The sequence below is a fragment of the Gigantopelta aegis genome, chromosome 12, assembly GCF_016097555.1.
Source record: "Gigantopelta aegis isolate Gae_Host chromosome 12, Gae_host_genome, whole genome shotgun sequence".
Classification (NCBI taxonomy): Eukaryota; Metazoa; Mollusca; class Gastropoda; order Neomphalida; family Peltospiridae; genus Gigantopelta; species Gigantopelta aegis.
The window spans coordinates 45,773,021-45,785,408 of record NC_054710.1 but is presented as its reverse complement, the minus strand read 5'-3'; the positions used below and the strand labels follow the sequence as shown (position 1 = coordinate 45,785,408).

The 12,388-nt window shown below is 36.0% G+C and overlaps 1 protein-coding gene across 1 annotated transcript in view; it reads right to left on the bottom strand.

The window, feature by feature from the left end:
* Positions 1–6,119: 6,119 nt before the first annotated feature.
* LOC121386098 overlaps positions 6,120–12,388 on the bottom strand; it is a 102,546-nt gene continuing 96,277 nt past the window's right edge. Inside the window, exons 7-8 of the mRNA XM_041516896.1 lie at positions 11,432–11,478; positions 6,120–9,243 (exon numbers count right to left, since the gene is read on the bottom strand). Of these exons, the coding sequence (XP_041372830.1) occupies positions 8,864–9,243; positions 11,432–11,478 (427 nt within the window). The 3' untranslated portion in view covers positions 6,120–8,863. The remainder of the gene's footprint in view (positions 9,244–11,431; positions 11,479–12,388) is intronic.

Here is a 12,388-nt window from a genome sequence, read left to right as displayed (position 1 = left end):
CGATATTACCATTGGGGCGTGGTCAGAGTACTCATTGAACGAATCAACAACAAAGTTATTTACGTTTTCCCACGTGTCTTCACTAACAAGACAGTAATCTAGGACACTTGTTGTTTTACTATTGAAAAACGTTGTTTCTCCCTTCACATCGCTAGAATGTCGACCGTTTAATATTATCAAATTGGTTGCTGTGTACAAACTTAACAGTTTCCGTCCTGAGCTATTTAAAGTTTTGTCGCATGAAGATCTAGGGGATCTCAGTTTTTCATCTTCTGTATGATCATCAAGTTTTTGAAAAACACCAGTTATGTGCTCGCTCATCTGATCCCTTATTGTTGTTTCGGTTTTATCACTAATACGAGAATTCAAATCACCCATTAAAACAATTTCACCTAAACCTATATAATAAGCACAATCACTTTCGATTTCACAAAATAGATTTATGTGTTCAGGGGGAATGTATGCCATGCAAAAATAAACATCTTTTTCATAATTCAATGCCTTTTTACATACTTTTGACCACAAATAAGTATCATGACATTGTCTTTCCAATGTAACGTACGTCATTAAATAATTTCTATAAAACACTACCAAGCCTCCCTTACCCTTGTTTGACCGTGTAACAATAATAGGATTACAATAACCATCTAACTTAATGTCGTCCCTGTCTTTGTTACTTATCCAGCATTCACTAAGAAATACGATATCAAAATTTGAAAGATATGCACGGAAATCAGTATCACTCAACTTGTCTGCCAATGATCTAGGTATGTTCCACGAACAAACTTTAATTTGTCCATCCTCGAATTCCTAGGTGCTGGTTTGGTTGTACTGTTGACCATTGATGTAGAGTTTATTGTAAGATATATAGGCCTTTTTCCCCTGTCGTTTTGCATCCTTTATCATAGGTACTAACTTGCGCCGTTGTTCAACAATCTCTGCAGGGAACTGCGGATAAAAAAAAAAATCACATTAGATAAATCACTATGTCTACAGCTCACGTCTCTGCAAGTATCACTAAAATGTGCCCCGCTCATTCACGAAACCATCCGCAATTTTCCCAGCCACAGCTGTGTGTGAAAACAATATAATGAACCAACAAATATCCACCACCCTCAAATCGCTGCCACTATGCCGCCTTGTTGTTACGTACTCTTTTACGACAGGCAGCAAGGGATCTTTTATTTGCGCTTCCCACAGGCAGCATAGCACAAACCATGGCCTTTGTTGAACCAGTTATGGATCACTGGTCGGTGCAAGTGGTTTACACCTACCCACTGAGCCTTGCGGAGCACTCACTCAGAGTTTGGAGTCGGTATCTGGATTAAAAATCCCACGCCTCGACTGGGATCCGAACCCAGTACCTACCAGCCTGTAGACCGATGGCCTAACAACGACGCCCACCGAGGCCGGTACGGCCCTGATCATGTATTACGGTTTTATTATTCAAATTTAGAATGTTCTGGGCTTCTTGCATGCTGTAGAGGCCTAGAGAACGGAACACAAACGTTTAACGACACCACTAGGGCACAAATCAACGTTTAACGACACCACTAGAGCACAAATCAACGTTTAACGACTCCACTAGAGCACAAATCAACGTTTAACGACACCACTAGAGCACAAATCAACGTTTAATGACACCACTAGAGCACAAATCAACGTTTAACGACTCCACTAGAGCACAAATCAACGTTTATCGACACCACTGGAACAGAAATCAACGTTTAACGTTTAAGGACACCATTAGAACAAAAATTAACGTTTAACGACACGACTAGAGCACAAACAAACGTTTAACGACACTAGAGCACACTGATTTGATAGTCTAAGCCTAGCATTATTCTAGGCTTAGACTGTTAACTGTCAGGACGAAGTTAGCCAACTTGACGGTTGCGTTCTGATGTCCCCAACTGTCAACTTATGACGGGTGTGCTCTGATTAACAAGTAATCGGTCGTAGACGTCGTATATAAAGGGAATCGAGTTATAAGAGCGCTCAAACTACCAACTGGACAGTCGTAGAAATCGTGAGAGCAGAACATTGGCAAACTTTGTCCTGTCAGTTGGTAGTCTGAGTCTAACGTTACAGCCAGGTGATTTGGACTCCAGTCACATTTATATAAATAAGCAAACAAAACATGAAAAGAAAACACATGTGTATTGGTTATACGGTTTATTATGTGTAACGCACCAAATACAAATACTGAATATTTTAACTAGTACTAAACATTAAAGTATAAAAGAGTATACACTAAATGCAGGGCTTCTAGAATGTCTTCAAAATCCACTAACCACGGGATCAGTGATTTAAAAAATGTGCCAGCCATGATTAAACATTCACAAGCCCTGCTTTACTTGATACAATTTTACTAATAGTAATAATTGGATGTGTTACCTAAAGAGATTAAAAACACGCCGGGGTGGCGACATCATATTCATATTTACAAAACAGACTTAAATGCAGCATTAGACAACTTGTTTATACTAGCCGTCGGGCATGGCAATAGTAGTTATCTACTAGCCAAAAATTGAATATCATTAGCCATGGGAGTGGGGCTACCATAATCTAGAAGCCCTGCTAATTATATTAAAACAAGTATTATTATTATTATTATTATTATTATTATTATTATTGACATTATCCATATTTTAAAACTTAAATGTTATGTACAACTTTTAAAAGTATCAATAAAATGAGTTCCTGCGTATAAATTTTAATATGTAATTAAGAAATGAAAATTTAAAGTTAAGAGAACTGGGGACAATTTCACAAAACGGGCATAATTTACAAGTGTTTGACATCTATTTCACGAAGAAAATTACATCATTACAGAAGATGGAGCATTTTAATGACGAATGGAAATGAAATACGTGTATTTCTAACTATATTTGTTGTACTATGGTAGTAATAAGAATCGTAGTTTAGTCGCAGATTTACGTTTACATGCAATACTAAGCTTACAATGTTTTGTGAAATTGGGCCTAGATTAAAACAATAGAGAGCTAATATATAAAAGCTGGTACAATGCAACTGACAAACAACATGCTAAAGATAAGAATGAACACTGGGCGAAACAGCAAAAGTTTAAATTCTCAACAACTAAGTAATGTTCATGCATTTATAATAAAACAAACAAAAGCTAAAATTATACACAGTAATAAAATTGTTTAGATTTAAATGAATGAATGAATTAATGTTTAAGGACACTCCAGCACGAAACATACATCGGCTATTGGGTGTCAAACTATGGTAATGGAAAAAAGTAAAAAACAAACAAACAAACAAAAACCAAAAAAAAAACCAACAACAAAAAAACAACCCTAAATAACAACAAAAAACAACAACAACAAAAAACAACAACCACTAACACAATAAATGTAAACAAAACATTGAACCCCTCCAAAAACACACGCAAATATAAACAACGAAATCAAAATAAATCAGTTAAATCAAACATTGAAAATAATAACACGAAAATACAAAAGAAAAAAACCCAAAACCCAAAACAAAACAATGATAACAAAACTCACCAAAAATAAAGAAAAGATAAAAAACAATAACAGAACAAAACAAAACAAAACAAATAAAGAACCAAACAAAATAATAATAATAATATTAATAATAATAATAATTATAAGAATAATAATAAATAATAATAATAATAATAATAATAATAATAATAATGATGATGATAATAATATTAAATAATAATAATAATAATTATTATTATTATTATTATAAGAATCATAATAATAATCATAATCATAATAATCATAATGATAAAAATAAAATAAAATAAAATAAAATAAAATAATATAAAATAAAATAAACAAAATCAAATCAATCATTCAAATCAAATAAAACCAGAAAAAAAATAATAACAAAAAAAAGCGAAACAAAACCAAAAATAACACAAAACCCCTCAAAACTAACTTATCTAAAACGACAAACAAAACCATGATAAAAAGATAAAACAAAACCCCTCAAAACTAACTTACCTAACACGGCAAACAAAACCATGATAAAAAGATAACACAAAACCCCTCAAAACTAACTTACCTAACACGGCTAACAAAACCATGATAAAAAGATAACACAAAACCCCTCAAAACTAACTTACCTAACACGGAAAACAAAACCATGATAAACAAATAACACAAAACCCCTCAAAACTAACTTACCTAACACGGCAAACAAAACCATGATAAAAAAATAACACAAAACCCCTCAAAACTAACTTACCTAACACGGCTAACAAAACCATGATAAAAAAATAACACAAAACCCCTCAAAACTAACTTAGCTAACACGGCTAACAAAACCATAATAAAAAGATAACACAAAACCCCTCAAAACTAACTTAGCTAACACGGAAAACAAAACCATGATAAAAAGATAACACAAAACCCCTAAAAACTAACTTAGCTAACACGGGTAACAAAACCTTGATAAAAAAGATAACACAAAACCCCTCAAAACTAACTTGCCTAACACGGCTAACAAAACCATTATAAAAAAATAACACAAAACCCCTCAAAACTAACTTAACTAACACGGCAAACAAAACCATGATAAAAAGATAACCAAAAGAAAGAAAAGTAAAACAAATAACCCCCCCAAAAAACAACAAAAAACCATAATTAAAATTAAAATTAAATTTAAAACTAACATTAACACTAAAATTAAAATTAAAATTAAAATTAACACTAACATTAAAATTAACACTAAAATTCAAATTCAAATTCAAATTCAAATTCAAGAAAAGGGTCAATGCTACTGATGCTACTAAATAGTGTAAAGACATTAACAGATAAACGAAAATCATCATATAGAGTTTGCTGCCTTTTGTTTCTTCCACTTATATAACGTGACATCACATTTAATAATTTTGTTTAACGACACCACTGGAGCACATAGTGTAAAGACATTAACAGATAAACGAAAATAATCATATAGAGTTTGCTGCCTTCTGTTTCTTCCACTTATATAGCGTGACATCACATTTAATTATTCTCGAAACATAAGGAGAGAAAGAAAAGGGGCAATGCTACTGCTGCTACTAAATAGTGTAAAGACATTAACAGATACACGAAAATCATCATATAGAGTTTGCTGCCTTCCGTTTCTTCCACTTATATAACGTGACATCATATTTAGTTATTCTCGAAACATACTTTGCATCATATTTGTTCTGTATGTTAAAGTATTAATTGTCTTGTTTAACGTTGGTTGTTTTGTTTAACGACACCACTGGGGCACATTGATTAATTAATCATCGACAATTGGATGTCAAACTTTGATCATTCTGACTCGTAGTCTCAAAGAGGAAACCCGCTACATTTGTTTCTGATGCAATAAGTGATCTTTTATATTCACTTTCCCACGGAGAGGAAAGCACATACCACGGCCTTTGTTCAGTTGTGGTGCACTGGTTGGAACAAGAAAAAAATGAATGAGTCTGTTTCTGAACTATCAAAATGTGTGTAACTCTCGATATCTAACCGCAAATGTAATATTATTAACGTCTAAGGTATCAATGATTCAAATAAAGATGTTTACATAGAGAATAATACATGAGTGGCCGTTAGATACCATTTACCTTACAACGAGTTGTTTTAAAATGTATCTAACGAGCGAAAGCAAGTTTAATAAGTTTTTAAACAACGAGTTGTAAGATAAATTGTATCTAACGGACACGATTGTATTATTCTATTTCTTACATATCCTAAAAGAAAAAACCAGGTTTTATGCAAATTTTAACATCTTTTTCGACTAAAAGTTATTTATAGCACTTACACTTATAGGTAACTTACGTGTCACACACACAATATTTTCAGGTTAACTATACGTCACAGTGTAATCGATGTCGATCGTGCTGGTTTTCGTTCATTGGTTATATGGCATTGGTGACCTGGTTGTCCTGGGGCTGAGGGGAGTCCTGTGTGCAATCATATGCCCCCTCATTTTGACTCTTGATCCTAGTAGGGGACCCATAGGAGAGTAAGACAAAACTTGGGTGGACATCGCAGATCATGGGCAGAACGGGTTAAATTCAAGATGGCGTCCAAGATGGCTGCCATATCATTAAATCAGGTATAACTTGCCAGGGAATTGAGTTAGATGGATAATGTTGGTGTCTTTACCTAGGTGTTCATGGTCAAGGAATCCAATTAAACCATTTTTAACCCCAATGCATTATTACATAATGTCGAAATCCAATATGGTTGCCAATATGGCCACCACATCATTGTTCCCTTGTAACTTTTCACATGTTACACCAAAATTGATAATTTGTGTGTCTTTACTTAGGTTTTCAGGAACAAGGAATCCATTAAGACCATTCCTATTCCCAAGACATTATTACAAAATGGCAAAATCCAATATGGTTGCCAAGATGGCAGCCGCGTCATTATTCTCTGTTTGTAAATTTTCACATACTTAGGCTAAATTGATAATTCTTGTTTCTTTACCTAGGACTTTTGGATCAAGGAATCCATTGAGACCATTCCTAATCCCAAGGCATTATTACAAGATGGAAAATCCAATATGGCTGCCGATATAACCGCCGCGTCATTGTTCCCTTGTAACTTCACATTATTTTTGTGTCGATACGTAGTTTTTCAAGAACAAGGAATCCATTGAGACCATTCCTAATCCCAATGGTAAATACAAGTAGGCCCCTATAACACTATCAAACATGTTAACCTAGACACTGGTTGAACTGATCCTGTATGTACTGCACTGAGGGCTGTAGAGTGTAGGCCGTGGAAGCTGTGTGTTCAGTTGCAGAACTTTTACACTTATATATAACCTTCCCATATGACTCATTTATGTTGGTAACAGCTCGCAATTTCAAGGCCTGTATAACACTCTCCTTTTTTTTTTACAGGATTCCGAAAATCTTTGTGGGATTCCACTGAAGAGGCAGCGGTCTGAATTTCGTGGGGACTTTGATGTGAATTAGTGCATCATTTGTCAAAAAGTCACAGGTGAACCAATATGCAGAAATCCAGAATCGCAGAAGATCATAGAAGTCGGGAAAATTCGAAAGGTTGATACACGAACTGATCGTGATCAAGCCTTTCTAGTCTCTCTGAAACAATGTCCTTTCGAATGTTTGCGGCTTCTATGATCTTATTGTGCGATTCTGGATTTCTGCATGCTGGTTAACCTGCGACATTTTGACAAATGTCTAGGACAACATGCTTAATACTGTTATAGGGGATTTCGCCACCTTATAATAATGTCTTGAGATTAGGAATGGTCTCAGTGGATTCCTTGACCCACAAAACCTAGGTAAAAACACAAAAATTATCAACTTAGATTAGATTAGAAAAGAGAACAATGATGCGGCTGCCATATTGGCAGCCATATTGGATTTTGCCATCTTGTAATAATGTCTTGGGATTAGGAATGGTCTCAACGGAGTCCTTGTTTTTCAAAAACTAAGTAAAGACACAAACATTAACAATTTCGGTGTAACATGTGAAACTTTACAAAGAAACAATGATGCGGCGGCCATATTGGCAGCCATATTGGATTCTGCCATCTTGTGATAATGTACTGGGATTAGAAATGGTCTCAATGGATCCTTGACCCAAAACACCTAGGTAAAGACACGAAAATTATCAATTTAGCCTAAGTTTGTGAAAAGTTACAAAAAGAGAACAATGACACGGATGCAATATTGGCAGCCATATTGGATTTTTCCATCTTGTAATAATGTTTTGGGATTAGGAATTGTCTCAATAGATTCCTTGTTCCTGAAAACCCAAGTAAAGACACACAAATTATCAATTTCGGTGTAACATGTGAAAAGTTACAAGGGAACAATGATGTGGCGGTCGTATTGGCAGCCATATTGGATTTCGCCATTATGTCATAATGTCTTGGGTTAAAAATGGTTTAATTGGATTCCTTGACCCTGAAAACCTAGGTAAAGACACCAAAATTATCCATCTAGCTCAATTCCTTGTCAAGTTATACCTGATTTAATGATATGGCGGCCATCTTGGACGCTATCTTGAATTTAAACCCTTCTGCCCATGATCTGCGATGTCCACCCACGTTTTTGTTTTACTCTCCTTGGGATTTCCTACTAGGATCAAGAGTCAAAATGAGGGGACATATGATTGCACACAGGACTCCCCTCAGCCCCCAGACTATGGTCATCACCTAGGATAAGCCAGCCGTATGTCTTGAAATTGTTAACACACGTACATGTGTAAACAAGTATGTGTTATCAAAATAACGATTGATGTTCTCACCAAGAGGTGTGTAAGAAAAGAATATATTTTTGAATAAATTAACTGTAAAAACAATAGTGATATAATTAATCAAATAAACTTTGAATAAGATGACGTGATATTCTGTGGAGTTCGGGTCTCAAAAAAATATCACGTCTTCTTTTTTAAAATCCATTTGATTAATTATATCTAAACAATACAGCAGTAAATATTCACGTGAACCATAGAAATTAAATGTATTTGAACGAATATGTTTGTTGAGGGCTACTTTAGTTAGTATGTAGTGATCTCTAGGATCTATGGACGTATTTTTGTTACCAATGACACAGTGATTGGCGTTAGTGAACATTATAATCATTGTTCTGTATCTTGTTTTATTACATGCTATTAGTGTCTGGTTATTCCTTATCTCTTTGATATGCTGTACATCACCGGTTTCTTCTCTATGTATGTCTTGTACACACATCATTGAATACCCATGTGGTCGGGGAAAGCCAATCTTTGTGATTCTTTCACAAACGGTCCAAGTGAACGAAGCCTGCCTCTTCCGGTGTTTACACTGGTTCTCGTTACAAAGGGTCCCTTCCACGTTAGCTGGTATTGTCATCAAGCGGTTACATCCTAGCTGGATTCCATGGCATTGGCCTGACATCTTCCTCACGAAATAACACCCAAGATGGATTCCTTGTATTCCATCCGACATTTTCTTCAAGAAATGGCACCTGAACCGAATTCCTCTCGTATTCAGCAACATTTGGGAGCCAAGATGACTTCCACGACCTTCGGCTGGCATCTTGACCATGAACTAGCGCCCGATAGCTTGGCTTCCGTCTGGTATCTCCACAAGAGATTGGCATCCTGGTCGGATTGGTGTCCTCGCCATCTGTTTGATTTCCGACACGAGTTAGCCTGTCCAGAGACCGGTAGTCTGACCTCTGTCGTGACCCGAGGTGATCGTAGACGTGAGCTGGCTGGCTGATACCCACGGCTGGAGCTGAAACACGTGACAGAGAGTGTGAAGGTCACCAGAGAATACAACAATTGGTGTACACTGTTCCACAGCTAGCAGAAAGGTGAAATGTACTGCTAACTAAGATATGGAGAGCCAATTAAGATATAATTATATTCAGCAATAATATGAAATGCACCGCTAATTAAGATTATGGAGAGCCATTTAAGATATAACTATATTCAGCAATAATATGAAATGCATCGCTAATTAAGATATGGAGAGCCATTTAAGATATAAATATATTCAGCAATAATAAGAAATACACTGCTAATTACGATTTTGGAGAGCCATTTAAGATATAACTATATTCAGCAATAATATGAAATGCACCGCTAATTAAGATATGGAGAGCCATTTAAGATATAAATATATTCACAAATAATATGAAATGCACCGCTAATTAAGATATGGAGAGCCATTTAGGATATAATTATATTCAACAATAATATGAAATACACCGCTAATTAAGATTATGGAGAGCCATTTAAGATATAACTATATTCAGCAATAATAAGAAATACACTGCTAATTACGATTTTGGAGAGCCATTTAAGATATAACTATATTCAGCAATAATATGAAATGCACCGCTAATTAAGATATGGAGAGCCATTTAAGATATAAATATATTCACAAATAATATGAAATGCACCGCTAATTAAGATATGGAGAGCCATTTAGGATATAATTATATTCAACAATAATATGAAATGCACCGCTAATTAAGATTATGGAGAGCCATTTAAGATATAACTATATTCAACAATAATATGAAATGTACTGCTAATTAAGATATGGGGAGCCATTTAAGATATAACTATATTCAGCAATAATATGAAAGGTACCGCTAATTAAGATTACGGAGAGTCATTGAAGATATAACTATATTCAGCAATAATATGAAATACACCGCTAATTAAGATTATGGAGAGCCATTTAAGATATAACTATATTCAGCAATAATAAGAAATACACTGCTAATTACGATTTTGGAGAGCCATTTAAGATATAACTATATTCAGCAATAATATTTAATACTTTTGAAATACACGTTAAGTTGAGCTAACATTACTCCAACTGAACTAGATTAAGGGAGAGTGATAGCTCCCCATAAAAGGCGAGGTCTGGGAAACGACACACGGTTTTATTACTGTAGAGGATGGTACTAGTGATCCAGTCTCCGTCTATCTCTGTCTGTCTATCTGTGTGTGTATGTATCTCTTTCTATCTTCCACCATCTCTCTCATCCTCCCTTGTTCCCTCTCTCTGTCTCTGACTGCGTGTCTATATCTCTGTATGTGTTGTCTGTCTGTTTCTATTTCCCACGATCTCTTACCCCCCCCCCCCCCCCCCTCCCATTCCTTTCTATCGTTTTCCGTGTGTATCTATTCTGTACGTCTGTCTGTCTGTCTATCTCCCTCTCTTTCTATCTTCCCTGTGTTCCTCTCACCCCTCTCTTTCTGTCTATGTCTATCCATGTGCATCTATTATGTCTGTCTGTCTATCTCCCTCTCTTTCTATCTCCCGTTTGTTCCTCTCACCCATCTCTTTCTGTCTCTGTCCATCTCTCTGTCTATCCATGTGCATCTATTATGTCTGTCTGTCTATCTCACTCTCTTTCTATCTCCCCTTTGTTCCTTTCACCCCTCTATGTCTGTCTCTGTCTATCTCTCTGTCTATCCACGTGCGCCTATTATGTCTGTCTGTCTAGTTCTCTACCTCTCTCCCTCCATCTCTCTCACTGCATTACTCTTTGTCTTTGTCCCTCCCTCACTTTGTCCGTATCCCTTTCTCCCTTTCTTTCTTTCTATCTCCCTCCCTAACCCTCTCTCTCTCTATCCCTCCCCCTCTCTCCCTCTCTCTCCCCCCCTCTCTCTCTCCCCCCCTCTCTCCCTCCCCCTCTCCTCTCCCTCCTCTTTCCTCTCCTCTCTCTCTCTCTCTCTCTCTCTCTCTCTCTCTCTCTCTCTCTCTCTCTCTCTCTCTCTCTCTCTCTCTCTCTCTCTCTCTCTGTACCATGTGTGGAGATAGCAATCGATAGCCGTAGTATAAAATGTGTTCAGATGTCGTGAAACACATCTTCCTATTCTATCCCAGTTTTGTAGTGAGTAACTATAAAAAAAAAATGTCTGCTAGTTCGTTTTGTTATGAAACATTCGTACAGTGGACTCACCCGGACGATGGAGAGAATCCATCTCGTAGGGTTCGCTGTATTCGTGTCTGCAAATAGACAGAACACACCATAAAACATGTATTTAAATACTTCTCTCTCTTTCTCACACATAAAACACACACAGAGATAAACATGCCATACACATAGACATAATTATATACAAACACACAAAGATAAACACACCATACACATGGACATAAATACAAACACACAAAGATACATGCACCATACACATGGACATAAATACAAACACACAAAGATACACACACCATACACATGGACATAAATACAAACACACAGAGATACACGCACCATACACATGGACATAAATACAAACACACAGAGATACATGTACCATACACATGGACATAAATACAAACACACAGAGATACACGCACCATACACATGGGCATAAATACAAACACACAGAGATGCATGCACCATACACATAGACATAAATACAAACACACATAGATACACGCACCATACACATAGACATATATACAAACACACAGAGATACACGCACCATACAAATAGACATAAATACAAACACACAGAGATACACGCACCATACACATAGACATATATACAAACACACAGAGATACACGCATCATACACATAAACATATATACAAACACACAGAGATACACGCACCATACACATATACATATATACAAACACACAGAGATACACACACATACATAAATACAAACACAGATATACACGCACCATACACACAGACATATATACAAACACACAGAGATACACGCACCATACACACGGACATATATACAAACACACAGAGATACACGCACCATACACATAGACATATATACAAACACACAGAGATACACGCACCATACACATGGACATAAATACAAACACACAGAGATACACGCACCATACACATAGACATATATACAAACACACAGAGATACACGCGCTATACACATAA